Source organism: Camelus bactrianus, chromosome 16 (assembly GCF_048773025.1).
Source record: "Camelus bactrianus isolate YW-2024 breed Bactrian camel chromosome 16, ASM4877302v1, whole genome shotgun sequence".
In the NCBI taxonomy this organism is placed as follows: Eukaryota; Metazoa; Chordata; class Mammalia; order Artiodactyla; family Camelidae; genus Camelus; species Camelus bactrianus.
In genome coordinates this window covers 45,952,924-45,968,096 of record NC_133554.1, presented here as the reverse complement: position 1 = coordinate 45,968,096, position 15,173 = coordinate 45,952,924, and the positions used below count along the sequence as shown (strand labels likewise).

The window sequence follows — 15,173 nt, the reverse complement described above, 5'->3', positions numbered from 1 at the left end:
TATCCACGTGATGCTTCATTTCTAAACAACTACATTATGACCAAGTCACGATTCTCACTGCAAACATTTTATACGATCCTGAGTGTGGCCAGTGAGGAAGAAAATGTAGGGTCTGCCCAGGTCCCAAGGGCTGACTGCAACTACCTCTCCTGGCAGTTTAGCACATACTGTTCTATAATTTCTCTTTGCTAAACATACGAGGCATAAAAGAGCTTTTTAAAGTACAGTATTTGTGATTCTAATAAATGTATTATTACATAGAATTAGTTGTTTCTTTCACTTACATCAATAAATCATATAGACCCAAATTAAGAACTACATACCATTTGTGGCATTAAGGGTCATGTGTCTATCTTCTAAGGCAGTTATAAGCTGAAGTAAGGCTTCCTGAGAGATGGATACCTTTTAAACTAGTCTAAGTTGTGACAAAGTGGGTAAATCACTCAGGGTCAAGCTGGGAAATAAAAACCACTTGAGAATTTAAAACAGAGAGGCTTTAATTCAGAGAACTGATCACACAGATGACGGAGGAGCTGAGAAGACAAAGCAGCCAGTGAGCACCCCAGAAATCATCTAGAGCAGGAAGTCATTAGCACCCTAGGGGCCAGAGGGAGGAGATGGCACAAACAGAACCAGGGTCACCAGAGGAAACTGGAACCACAGTTGGGGGGAGGGGACCCCACCCACCACCACCACCTGCCTCCCCACTGGCTGAACCCCGATGAACAAGAACTGACACAGGTAAGCACAAGGGCCAACACACTTAAAATGTAGCACAGGGGAAGGGTGAAAAGCAGACCTGAGAGCAAACAGACTCAGGACCAGCACTACAGGGCTCTGGGCAATTTGAGGCCTACAAAAAGTACAGCAATGAAATGTGGACACAGTCCTGTGGGATCCCCAAACTGAGTAACAGCTTATGCTTCTTATGAAACACAGCATGTCCTAACACGCTAGCACCCTATTTGAGAAAACAGTCTAAAATTTATAGCTTCTCTGATCTGAGATGCTGAAATCTGAGACTCTCAAGCTTAGTGAATTAATTTTTGACCCAAATGCAAGTTGAAAATAAAATCTCACTTTTAATACCTGAACAACTCTCAGAAGACTTTCTGAAACATGGTCTGACTTATTTTTGGTGAAAACTCACCACATACACAATAGGAAGAACAAAGTAAACAACTCAAGAAGAGCACAGAATCAACTCAATTTCTCACATTAATTAAAAGTGTGTATAAAATTCAAAACAGCAGATAATCTTAAGTCATCATCTTTGAAATGACTTGTATTTACATTGGGGGTAGGGGGTATTCTTCCTAGTATTCAAGGAACTTTCTCAAAGCAAAGCAATAAAGCCACCCTGTGGAAACCTGCTCTCTAACTAGACAATTTTCTGAACCTGACTCCATGCTACACACAACTGGGCTGGATACAAAGGCCGGGTGCCTCCGACTTGAAAGGGGAAATCCCTAAGTGGATGTTTCCAAAGGGAATTATGGTCTCCTTTTGGGGCCGTTTCTAAATGTGGGCCGGTTCTCTGAGCAGCAATCTCTGAGACACGTGCTGTATGGAACAGGCCAAATTACCCTGGGAGGCAGAAACACCTGTGGGCCAGATCTAGGTATGTTCTCCCGTCTTAGTTCAGGCTCCTATAGAGAAAATGTTTCCAAATGCTGAAATATTTCTAAACTCCCTGGATAAACCCAGAGGTGCTAGAGCTTATGTACACCAAGTAATAAAACAAAACAATGTCTAAGATTATTAAAGATCTCAGATAAGTCACTGGGCTTCTCTGGTCCTCAAATCTCCACCTACAACACAAGAAGGCTAAACTGAGATCCCCCTAAGCCTACGAACCTACATTTTAAGATGCAGCACTGGGCTATGCCACAGTCATTCTCATTGTACGATAAAGTCACATTGCTGGTACTTCTTTAAAAGGCCAGTCAGTGCTCATCAGAGTCTCCAGGGTGAGGTAAGACTCTCTTGATTGGTGCTTGTCAGTGGTATGCTGGCACCAATTTGTGCCAGCTTCCGAGAGCTGATAGTTAAAACTCTGTTCCTTGAGTCATCAATACACTGCAAGAAAATAACATTAACTGCTAAGCTAAAACGGTAAAGAAAGCACTTACGAGTCAGTGTCCAGTGAAAAGTAATCATACAGCTTAACTATTCTGGGATGATCCAGTTCTTTGTGAATCCGGTATTCCCTACATGCATGCCTGTAAATAAAACAGAAAATCAACATGGTGTATTTTGGCCGGTCTCTTAGTACTCTTCCAGGATACCCTAAATATTCTCTGACTTCTCCACTATTCTTGCATATTCATTCCATTCAGGTCCACCTCGTCCTTTCTTCACCCTGTTTTCTCTACCAGTATCTACCAAGCTGTTCAGAAAATAGTAGGTGCTCACCTTTTACCCTTTCAAGTTCGTTCTATGACAATCTCACCTCTTTTATATTTATATCTGAATATCAGAGCTTTAAAATGCATACAGACAGCAATTTTTCTCTCCTCTAAAGCTGATATTTCCTATGTATAAAAGTTTATATTCTGGGGTTACATCAAGGGGACCGATTTTAGCATGTAAACTCATTGGGTAAAAGGACTACCAGTTAGATAAGGCAATTAATGATACTTTAAATTTGTTTTTAAACCTTACTCCTTACAAAAAATAATTTAAAGAATTATCAGATTTACTTCCTTCTAAGAAAATGCAAATCTGATTACAAATTTGAAATTATGGAAACCCTAGTTTTCTTAAAACAAGAATTTATAAATATGTATTAACATCTTATTTTGGTACTTTTCCAATGTAAAATTATTTAGGAAGATTAGGAACAAGAAAGCATTATATAATCTGACATATTCATATACTGAATTTTAAAAGAATAGTAGAATGTGTTAATATAATGGAATTACCAATTTTAAAAGTATTTAGTTCTTATTTACAAAGAAAGCAATAGGATATTATATATTATACATATTATAAATATCATATATATTATTACATATTACTATAAGTAATATAGCACCATTTAGTTTGGGGCATTTAGCTATAAGGAAAGACAGAAAAGAGAAACTTTCCACAGTATGGTAAAATAAAACCACACACACACACACACACACACACACACACACACACACACACACGACATTTTCTGAAACTGGTGTATTCCAGCATGTCAAAAATACACAGAAAGTACTCAACCAATGAAAAGCTGATGAACAATTACAGGAAAGAAAAGGAATCTAAAAGTAATTGTTTTTCCCCAATGGAAACTTTGTTTGATTAGGTTTATTTTTCAAGTTGCGACTTTTTGGCCGTTTTTGCTTCTTCTGATGCTTTATTTAATCAGCATCCATATTTCCTTCTGAAAAGAAAAGACTGGCCAGCAGTGAGGCAGAGCACTGTTGGAACACACGTCACACTGGGACCAAGAAACCTTGGCTTCAAGTTTGAGCTCTGTGACAGCACCTCTCTGGCCTGCCCCATCTCTGCAGCAGACTGGAAGTTTTAAAAGGAGCTCCTTGGATACAAATGCATCCGGAGAGAAGCTAATCAAATGTAACTTCTACCAAACCCCTCATTTCACGAAAGCAACTCCACACCGTCCTTTTTCATATAACAAGATTCCTTGTAGCACTTCATTTGCTAAAATAAAGGTGATGCTGTTTCTAAAAACACAAGTTTAGAAACCTATGGACTAAATAGATCACTGTTAAGTCATTTCTTACTCAAACACACTATAAATCTATAGCTCCCCACCTTTTTTAACTTTTTGATTTTGTGCATTTCAGAGTAGAGAACAATTTCTCCATCAAGGTACAAAAAATAGAGGAAAATAAAGGAGGCAAGAATTATGAATCAAAGGAAGTGTCATTCAAAGTCCTCACCAACTTAGAAAACTTTTCTGTGTCAAAGCACTTCCTCAACGTCACGTCAGGCTCTAAGGCCATTTCTTTCACTTTACTAGTTAAAGCAGAGGCTCTGCCATGTCCTTCATATGTTCAACTTTCAACTTAGCATTCAAAGGATTAATGCACTATACAGAACTTTAATAGAAACAGGAAAAACTTCTTCACTAAAAGTGTTAGTCTTTTGCTCTCTTATACGTGGATATATATTTAGACTTTCAATGATTTTACCCTAGAAAATTAGAAGAGTATTATACAAGTGTATACTAACTACTTCAGACACAGTTACATCCTTGGATAGCTTTATATGAAATTTTCTCTACTGTAAAGTTCTTAATATGTTATTTTGGGGAGTAATCGAGTAATACCTATTAATGCGTTAATAATGCCAAAGTAGAACAATCAGTGTTACTTGTTTGTGGGGGAAGGAGAGGAGAGGGGGTAAAGAACAGAACTCAAAAATAAACACTACAACAACTTTTTATTTTCTTTGAATTCTTCCTTTTTTTTTTTTTTACCCAAATAAATATCTTGATTCCAGATGGGGCTGGGAAGTCATCCCCTCAAAAGGAAAAGCAATCAAAAGACCTTACTATGTAGGGTAATAGCAGTAGCATTTTCTTATTTTATGTTACCACAACAGTGAAGTATACTACTTTTCAGTTTAATACTGAATTTTTGAAGCATTGTCTGAAATCTGTTAGGTTCTTAATATAAGCCTCCTTAATTTAAGTAAGTTTAAAGGAATTAATAACATTTTGCTAATTGACTATTATCTGTAGCCTGAAATTCATCAGTATGGTTTCGTATCACTTAGCAAGCAAAACCTTTCAAAGAAAGGTGGAAGCGTTTTAAGAATTTTCCCCCAAGGATGAATGGAGGTCACAAAAACTTTGCATACTCCCTCCCCAAGTGTGTCTATCAGCTCAGAGATGGCCCCTGCCCAGACAACTCCACAGAAGGTGCTCCAGTGCCATAATTCCCACCTCTGGTGAGGATACAAAGACTAGGAAGCAACACTGCAAACCTAAGCTGAACTGGTAAACAGATCAGAAAAATGAGACAATTCCCTTCACTTGCTCTATGACTCCATCTGGTAGACAAATGTGGAACGACACCCAATCCACACCCACCAGGACACAAACAGCTTGCCAAGTGTGTCAAGGAGGCACATGGTCCTGGCTTCAATCCCTCACTGCTTCAAAAGGCTAGGGTGTGGGGGGAGCAGGTATAGCTCAAGTAGTAGAGTGCATGCTTAGCATGCATGAAGTCCTGGGTTTAATCCCTAGTTCCTCCTCTGTAAATACATAAATAAACCTAATTACCTCCCCCCAAAACAAACAAACAAAAAGGCTAGGGTGAGCAGAACCCTCAAGAGTTCATTTTAAGATCAGCCTAAAAGCTGTATACTGAGACTAGCAAAATATGCATAAATATGCAAAGCACATATAGATTTGCAAAAACTCTGCACAGGAATTATTTTCTCAAGTTTGACCACCGTTGACCTCTGGTAGTCAACTGGGTTAGTGGTCAGCATACAGGGAAGATGCAGAACAGGCTCCAAGGATTGCTGGAGGGCATTTTCAGAGAGATGCATGTACTGTTCCTACACCCTCAGGTACTCTGAGACTCTCAGTATAATGGGGACATTTCTCACCATATTTCTAACTAGTCAGAACAACATGTGGTTTCCTTCTCTGACGGGCTCCCTGGCATTCACTGCGGCGTGCCATTCGTCCCTGCATGTCAAGTGCCTGGAATACACTTACAATAATGTAACTGCTCCTCAGAAGCATCTGGACTACAGCTGCCTGTCACATAAGGGACACATGTGGGGTGTCATGCATAGAGCACACACCATCCCTTTTCCTACCTCTGCTAAGCCCTATGTCTCTTAATGCCACAGGAACCTTCTCTTGCCCAGTGCTGAGAACCACTACCAGTCTGCATGGAAGAGGAAGAGTTCTCGGGTCCCCAGTGAACTGGAGGTATAAAGCAAGCGTTGCCTTGCTCCACGCCCCAAGAACAGGTTGATGATGTAGAAATGTTTTATTTTCCCCAGGAGATTTAGACGCTTACTAAAACGCTACTTCAAAGTCCACTGCTTCTTTCCCCTCAAAGTACTGTTTATAAGAAAAAAACAAAACTGCTTTTATAGAAAGGAGGCAGACTGCTTTATATCAAAAGGGGCTATCTCCTCCTTTCAGGGGTAGGACATGACTAAGGTAGTACAACAAAGAAACAATATTAAGCCCGGTGGGGATCCTAATAGCAAATTAAGTCTGCGTGGCCTCCCAAGCAAATGAACCATGAACACCGATGTTCTGATGCTGGCAGGGAGGAGGTGGGGGTGGGTAGTGTCAGGACAGGCAAAGCCTGACATTAGTGGAACAAAGAAATTCACACCTGCACATGTAATAACTATTCATTCTAAAGAAGTCACCCTCCCACCTCCAACCCCAAGTACAGATAAGGGCTGCCACAAGCACATTCTAAACACAGGAAAGCACACTAACTGGGACACTGAAGACCAAGAACTTTGAAATGGGGTCAGTGAGCACAGCACTGAGGAACTGAACAAGTCAAACAGGCACCACTGAGGCACAGCAGATGCCCCCCCCAACTATCTCCTCCAAAGTGAAATGACTGAAGCAGCAAAAAAAAAACCCACCCGAAGCTTCCCAAGCTTCCCAGACCACTAAAGAACACTCTCATCTGGTTTCTACAAACAAGCAACAATAATTTCTAAGGCTTTACTTGTTTATTATAGCTAATTTTAGACACAATGGAAGGGGAGGGTTAAAAGCATCGGCTTTGGGTTAAGAGAAGTCTAGATTTAAATACCAGCTTAGCCATTTCTTAACTGTTACTCAAATTCTGTTAAGTATCAGTTTCCTCATCAGTAAAACAGAAAATGTATTCACTCCTAGGACAGTTATGAGGACTAAATGAAACAACAATAAAGCATGTAAAGCTCTTAACACAATGCTCAAACTACATCTATTATTACTAAATTTCAAAAAATGAGCACTCTAGTATCACTTACTTGTGGTAATTCTCCTTTTTCTCATCTCTCCAGTTTTTATTTAACTGGTGAATTTTCACAGCTACATATCTTTGTTCTGTTAGATCAAATGCCTGTAAAGAAAAGGAATAAATTACATTCTGGATAAATGCTAAACAAGAATTACAGGCAACTGACTTGAAACTTCTATTTAAAAGACTAACATATTCAAAGTCCAAAGTGCATTATTAAGTAACAATAGTGGTGGACAACACAGCACACACTTGTCTCAGAGCTGCAATCATCTTCTTGAAACTTGTGATCAGATAATTTAGAAGTCTCCAGACGCACTGGCACCAAGGGGTTTAGAAAATAAAACCAAGCATACACCACAAACAGAAAGACAGCCCATGCCTTAACAGTCACTCCCAAACAATTCTCTTCCCAGACATCCTATACCCTAGCTGGGACTTTTCTCCCCTAGGTTGATTCTCGCCCCTCGGCTGACACCAGGACTTGACAAGCTTCAGCAGTAAGTCCTGCCACTTTTGAAACGCTAGGGACACAGACTGTCTGCCTCCTTGAGAAACAATCCCCCAAGATACACCTCTCTTTGCTGTTTGTCTAGAAAATAATCTTTTAATTTGTTATACTATTTATTGAAATAAAAACAGAAACAAAAACAACAATAAAAATACAGCTCTACCTTTAGTCCCACCCCTAAATGCTAGTAAATAAAAAGCAGTTTTTGATCCCCACCACTGCTGGCTACACAGTGCTATCTTATGCAATGAAAAAAGGTAACAGGTTTTTGAGGATGCCTGGTGTAAATCACAATTTGACAAAGTAAGTAGCACTTTAATACAACAGATTTCCCCTGTTCAAAAGAATTTATTAGGGAACTCCTTCAGAATGAATAGATTTTCTTGGGCTTTAAAAGTTCGGATTAAAAACTTACTACTTCAGTTCCAACATTATTATCAACTATCTGCCAGCTTCCACAGATGTACAAACAGATGAAGGCAACAGGCACAGAATAAACAGTCCGTGAACAGTGGTAATTACAGTTCCACAGATCTTTTAAAATGTAAGCTACCTCTAGGAAAGCACAGGATACAAAAGAGGGTTGCTTATAAAAGAAACTTCTAATTTATATTAAATTTAAACCAGTGTTTTTTAAAATATAAAAACCAAACAATTCAAACAGAACAAACATCTTATTTCATGGAAATGGAAACTTTTGAACTGTATTTTTGTTTCAAATTCTGAAGTCCACCTGCATGCATGCATCATGGCTTTATAGTAGAGAACCATTTCAAACTATTAAAAACCAGATTAAATATCACCTAATTTGTAAGAGCACTAATGAACTGTAAGTGTCATTTATTCCAATTACCACACCATATTTTTGAATCCAAGACACTATGATCCATCACTCAATTAAGAAGGGCTTCTGGGGAGTGGAAAACAGCAAAACAATAACTACATTAAATGTACACATCACTCTAAGAAGCATCTAGATCTCAGAAATGTTAAAATGTTTGAAGAATATACTAGGAAAAAAACAGGATGAAGAAATCGCTAACAGGTAACTGGAAAGCACCAAGAACCAATTTTAATGGTTTTTAAAAAGGAACAGTCCCACCTCTGGGTATAAAGCCAAAAGAACTGAAAGCAGAGTCTCAGAGATATTTGCACATGCATGTTCAAAGCAGCATTGTTTACAACAGACAAGAGGAGGAAGCAACCCAAATGTCCACTGGCAGATGAACGGATAAAGAAAATGAAGTATATACATACAATGGAAGGTTATTCAGCCTTAAAAAGAAGGAAACTCTGTCACATGCTTCAACGTGGATGCTTTGAGAATATTAATCTGAGTGAAACAAATTAATCACAAAAGGACAAACACTGTGTGATTCCACTCATATGAGGTATCTAAAAGTAATCAAATTCATAAAACCAGAAACTAGAACAGTGGCTACCAGTGGCTGGGGAGAGAGGAAAAAGAGTTACTGATTAGTGAGTAGAGCTAGTGGGTTTTGCAAGATGAGAAAGTTCTAGAGAGCTGTTTCAAAACAACATGAATATACCTAACACTATTGAACTGTACACATTAAAAGAGTGAATGATAAATTTGTTACATGTTTTTTAACCACAATTTTTAAAAATTACCAAAAATAAAAAATAAATTAAGCATATGGTTCAAAAATGAAAACAAAGAAGAAAGCAGAAGGAAAGACTGAAAGCAAAAGTTAATAGAAAACATAAAACAGTAGATTTTATCAACAAAAATAAACATTTCAAAAGAAAAGAGAAATAACTAAGGTATGGATATTTTTAAATCAAGATGAAACAGAGTGATTTTCCAGAAAAACTGAATTACCAAAACCAAATTAAGAAGGGAAAGAAAATCTGAATAGATCAGTATTTATAGAAGGAACCGAAAAGGTTGTCAAATAGCTTTCCTCTAAAATGACATCTACCTAGGTGATTTTATGATTCAGTTCTAACAAACTTTTAGGAAGCCAACAATTCCTATGTAATGCAGAGCATTCCAGAACACAGAAGAGAATTTCACAACTCGTTCTAGGATAACTAAGACACAAGAGCTAGACAATGCTGCTTGCACACAGAAGACAACTATGAGTCAGTCCTACTATGTACACAGACTAAAAATATGAGCAAAATATTAGAAAATCAAACCCAGCAGTACACTAAAACTAATTATTACAGTTCTGGAAATGTATAGTGATGACAGTTTCACAACACTGTGAATGTACTTAATGCCACTGAATTGTACACTTAAAAAATGGTTAATTAAAATGGCCAATGTTTTATATATATATTTGTGTATATATATATATATAACCACAATGAAAAATATTATAAAAAGGGAAAATAGTACAACTAGTTTTTATTGTTATCTGAAATGAAAAATTATTTTACTCAAAAGATCTCCCATATAAAAATTCATATGGGCATAACATAAATCACAACAGCAAAGGCTACACCTTAGGAAAGAGGGAATTACCAGGGCCACGCAGTAAAGAACACTTAACAAACCAATTCAGCATTTAAAAGCTAGGTGCTAGAAACATCTACAGAAGTTTAAGGAGGCCATGACTGGTTAATGTGTGATATATCTGCAGTTACATTTAAAACAGACCGAATTCCTCATTTAGGAAAAATCAACTGGAGGCATAGCAGCCTGTACTTTGCTGGCCCAACTGAAGTACTCTAAGCCAGGACACTCCTTCAGAATGCCAGCGCTACTAAATGCTGACTTAGAAAATGAGAACATTTTAAAAATAAAAACCACGTTTTCAAAGAATTAATTTTAACAAATCTATTTTGTTTAAATGTAACATTCATTTCTAACAAATGAAGATGGGCAGAAAGTACAAAACTAGAATAAAAATCGCCATAATTCCATTACCCAGACATGAATGTTATTTTCTCTTCCTGTTTTTTTTTAAATCTATAATTATTTACTTTTCAAACTTGAAAACAGGGTAAAGTATTGTATTTTGCTTAGTTACTTAAGTTTATTGGAAGAAGTTCTCCCAAAGGTACAGGTTCTTAAAGTTTTTGAATTTCAACCAATAGCTATCAACCCACAGTTATCACTATTCTTAATGTTCTCCAAGTTGATAATAATCAATAATTTAACCCTCAGTCTCTGTACCTAGTTCCTCATACTTACCTTGTAAACTTCACTGAAACCTCCTCTACCCAAAAGATGTAACAACAAATATCTGTCATTTAGCGTTGGATGATCTTTAAATCTGTGGAAACAGGAATATATAACAATAACACCCAGAGGTCAAGGACTACACAATTTTCCATGTTTCCCAGAAAATCTAACATGTTATACACATGATTACAGCTACTGCCAACAGCTTGGCAATGATCACCAATACAGCAAATTCTGAGCATTTTATGTTCTATAGTTAAGTTCTATAGTTTCGAGACAGCATAAGTACAATGAACAGCATTAGCTGTAGAGTCATGCACCATGGGTGCCAGCCTCAGCATAGCCACAATTAGACTAGTGACATTTGTTGACCTCCCTCCCTTTCTGCTCTGCTATAAACTGTGGGGGGCAAACTATACACTAGAACAGAGATTTTCAAACTGCGCTACTTGGTTCCTCCAAACCATTCAAGAACCACATGCTTCTGCCATTACAGAACTACATAAACTAAAATTCTAAGATTTTTGGCCTTTAAAAAGATTTCATTATGAGTCACATGTTCTACGTGTTTTCTCTTTAAGATGTTAAGTCTTCGTGATATAAATGTTTTCCCCATATAGGAGTCCACCTTGTATCATTTTCTAACAATAAGACAAAGAAATTAGAGTTTCTGGCAAAAATAACTTGAAAAATATTTCTGCCTAGTTCCTGATCTTAAACAGCCCCACTAATAATCCTGAAATTACTTTATTTTGATTTTGAGAGAATGGCATGCCTGTGGAGAGAGAATGGCATGCCTGTGGAGAGAGGTGACATTTCTGCATTGTGGTTAGCTTGGGAGTCAGATCCACATATCAACTCTTTGTTTGGTCACACTAGTCCCTGGTCCCTGGTCAAGTTAATTTGTCTAAGCCAGTTTCCAGATCTATTTATTGAAGATGACCTATCTCATTTGATTATTGTGATGATTAAGTGACACAACATAAGGACATTTAGCACCCTGCCTGACACATAGTGCTCAGTAATGGGAACTGTTGTTGCCTGCCACTTTACAGAAAGGAAAGTCCAGGGCTCATACTGGCCAAAAATACACAAGCTGTAGCTATGTCAAAAATAAAATCATGTTTCAGAGTCAGAAAAATGTGGGAAAGAACAGATTATGGATAGAAGCCATTTCCCACTTGCAATCTACTTTTCATAGTTTCAACCCCTTAAATGAGTTATAAACAAAGGTGAACATTTATCATTATTTACTGTGCTGAACTTAAAAGTTTTTCTTAAACATCTCAACATTTGAATGGCCCGTAAAGGTCACTGAGAAACTGTCATCTCAACCCAGTGATCTTTCCACAACACCATACTGTCACCCTTCGCTTCACCCTAATAAGGCTCTGTAGGTAAATCTGAACATACACTACAACCAAACCATTTGTGACTACAAAGCATATTGCTTTAGTAACCTCTACTTGTGTAAAACTGCTATACTGTATGCATAGATATATATTTAATATATAAACCTAATATATTTACATATATTTAAACTAACACAAATCATAATTCTGTTCCTAAAACTGTATTACATACTATAATAGCGCTAAGCACACTATGGAATCATATACCAAATTTACATTAAGCAAAAATATCATTCTAGACCATTCGATTCATGCTAGAAAGTGCTCAGCAATCTCCAACCCAACATACCCCCAACTTGCTTACTGTGAATTATCTTCATTATGTATCCTTTTTAGTTCCCTGATATGTAGATTTCTAACCCTTTCTAGCCTTTCCAGCTCTGCCTGGATCTCTGCTTCTTCCTAAAATGAAAAGACAAAAAACCAACTCAGAACACAGGAAATTTTACGTTTTCAGAATCTCATTTCAAAAACAAAAGCAGACACTTCTCTTATGAAAAGCTAAAGGAAGATGTTTTGCACTGAAAAAGATTTTTTTTTTAAGAACCAGAATTCTAATCATAAAAAAACCCCAAAGCAAAATAATAAATAAAATTCAAACCACACAGAGAAGTATAGCAGGAAAAATGAAAGTCCTCTGCCCCCCCCTTTCTCTTCTCCATGCCCATTCCCCAGATATATACACTTAAGTTTCTTGCGTTAGTTTCCAGAAACGTTTGTTTTGCGTTTATACGTATAGGCATGCACTTTTTTCTTTTTTAAACAAAAACCAGGTTCTCTATTGGGTTCTGTTCTCTAAGTGTGGATTACACTTGGTGCCTTAAGTTCTACTGACTTAACAAGATCTGAGAACCCACTGGGGGAGGCGGGAGGGAGACACACACACACACACACACACACATAAATAGCAGTTTATTGAATGCTTACTGACCATCTTCAAGATAAGCAATAAACACCAAAAATGTATAGGCTGCTGAATTAAAGACATGAGCCATCTATATCTAAGATACCCTTGTGAACACTGTCAATAACAAATTCTGTAGGTGCCTTTGTGTTACAATATGGCTCTTCTTAGTTCAGGCAAGAGGTAAGAGCTGCTATGTGATTTAAAATATCATAATAAGTTAAATATCAATTTCAGCACCATCTGCTCTTATTTTTACATTTAATTTTTGCCAAAAAGATAATCACTTGTGAAGCCTTATGAGGTATACAGAATTATCTACTGGTTACGTCATTAGTGGGAAAAGCACTCTCACTGCGTGGCTGCAGTTGACTTGAAAATTGAAAGATCAGAGCTCCACAATTAGAAGACTAGGTGTAATAGTGAAAGTACCTATTGAAGATTCTTGCAGATATATGAAGCTATTAATTTGCCCAAATGACCAAATAGCTTCAACAACAAATGTAGACTAAAAATTGTTTTTCTCCAGACAGATTTTCTCATCATACTTACCTTTTTAAGATGACCTAATCTGAGTTTGAAGATTTCTTCTTGTTCATGGTATTCTGCTAAAGTTAACCTGGAAAATAATGACAGAAATTTCAGTAAATTATTTGAAATCATAGTGTGCTTAATGCCAAAGCATGTTATACAGTACACTGAATCTCGTAGTTAAAATGACCAAAAGACAGATTATCCTGCAGTCTTTTGACGAGAGAAAAACTTCTATGATTTATCAGATGTGATGTGAAGGAAGGAATTCAAAGCCAGAAGTCGAATTTGTAAAAAATGAGAAAAATTAATGAGCTATATTTTTACACTCCTTATGAAACGAGTTTTATCTCATACCTTACTCAGATGAAAATCCATTAGAAGAGACAACCAAAAATTATATGTCTTAAGGTTTTTTTAAAGGGGAAAATAGTAAGCCAATGTATTTTATTATTTTTGATAACTCTCTGATCTTGATATTAAGAGAAGAACAACATAGCAGGAAGAGTCCAGCTTCATAGCAGCACTGTTTACAATAGCCAAGACATGGAAACAACCTAAATGTCCATTGACAGATGAATGGATAAAGAAGATGTGATGTATATATACAATGGACTATTACTCAGCCATAAAAAAAGAATGAAATAATGCCATTTGCAACAACATGGGTGGACCTAGAGATTATCACATTAAATGAAGTATGCCAGACAAAGACAAATATCATGTATCATTTATATGTGGAATCTAAAAATGTGTGTCTGTGTGTATATATATTATATATGTCTGAATTTTATTTACAAACCAGAAATAGACTCACAGATATAGAAAACAAACTATGGTTACCAAAGGGGAAAGGGGGGATGGAAATAAATTAGGAGTTTGGGATTAACAGATACACATTGCTATATATAAAACAGATAAACAAGGATCTACTGTACAGTACAGGGAACTATATTCAATTTCTTGTAATAAGCTATAATGGAAAACAATCTGAAAAAAATATATATGTATCTAAGTATGTACACGTATAACTGAATTGCTTTGCTGTATATCTGAAGCTAACATTGTAAATCACTTCAATAAAAAATAAAATTAAAGAAAAGAAAGAGTCCAGGATTTGGAGTCTGAGGACCAGGGTTCAAAGTACAACTCAGGCCATGTGACCTTGGGCAAGCAACTTTAATCTCAGTTTCCTAAAAATGCAGCAAGTAATGACACTTATCTTAAAAAGCTGTTGTGACTATTAAAACGAGAATGTGAAGAGAAATAATATGTAAAATTCTATATAACAGTTCTCAGTTCTCACAGGACTGACTTGATGGGTCATCACTCACTTCATGTTCCACCTAACCTCAACTGCATCCTCTTATCTCAAAAATGAACATGTAAGAAGTGATTTATCTTACTCCTCCATCTTAAACCTCTTCACATTCTAGAAGCACACACATGTATTTCAAAGTTTTTTCTAAATAGCAAGAGAAAGAAGGAACAGCTATCCTATCAACCAGGAAGGGCCACAAAATAGAGCCTTTTGAGGTCTGACTAAAAGAAAATTAAAATAACAAGAAAAATACACCCACTAGGGCTGTTTCACCTATCTTTTCATAGTTGCAGAAATATTTACATCCATTACTCCACATCACACAAGTAAAAAAGGAAGAAATGAAAAATCACAGCTAAGAATTCTCTCTGCCTGAAATAGGTT

General features: G+C 36.8%; 1 protein-coding gene across 4 annotated transcripts in view; it reads right to left on the bottom strand.

The window, feature by feature from the left end:
- The window catches only part of TLK2 (tousled like kinase 2), a 100,018-nt gene that overhangs the window by 10,393 nt on the left and 74,452 nt on the right, over window positions 1–15,173 (bottom strand). For all 4 annotated transcript variants that reach the window (XM_074343444.1, XM_074343445.1, XM_074343443.1 and 1 more), the window contains 5 exons: window positions 13,490–13,556; window positions 12,338–12,435; window positions 10,631–10,712; window positions 6,967–7,058; window positions 2,133–2,222 (listed from right to left, as the gene is read on the bottom strand). In XM_074343444.1, coding sequence (XP_074199545.1) covers window positions 2,133–2,222; window positions 6,967–7,058; window positions 10,631–10,712; window positions 12,338–12,435; window positions 13,490–13,556 — 429 coding nt within the window. The remainder of the gene's footprint in view (window positions 1–2,132; window positions 2,223–6,966; window positions 7,059–10,630; window positions 10,713–12,337; window positions 12,436–13,489; window positions 13,557–15,173) is intronic.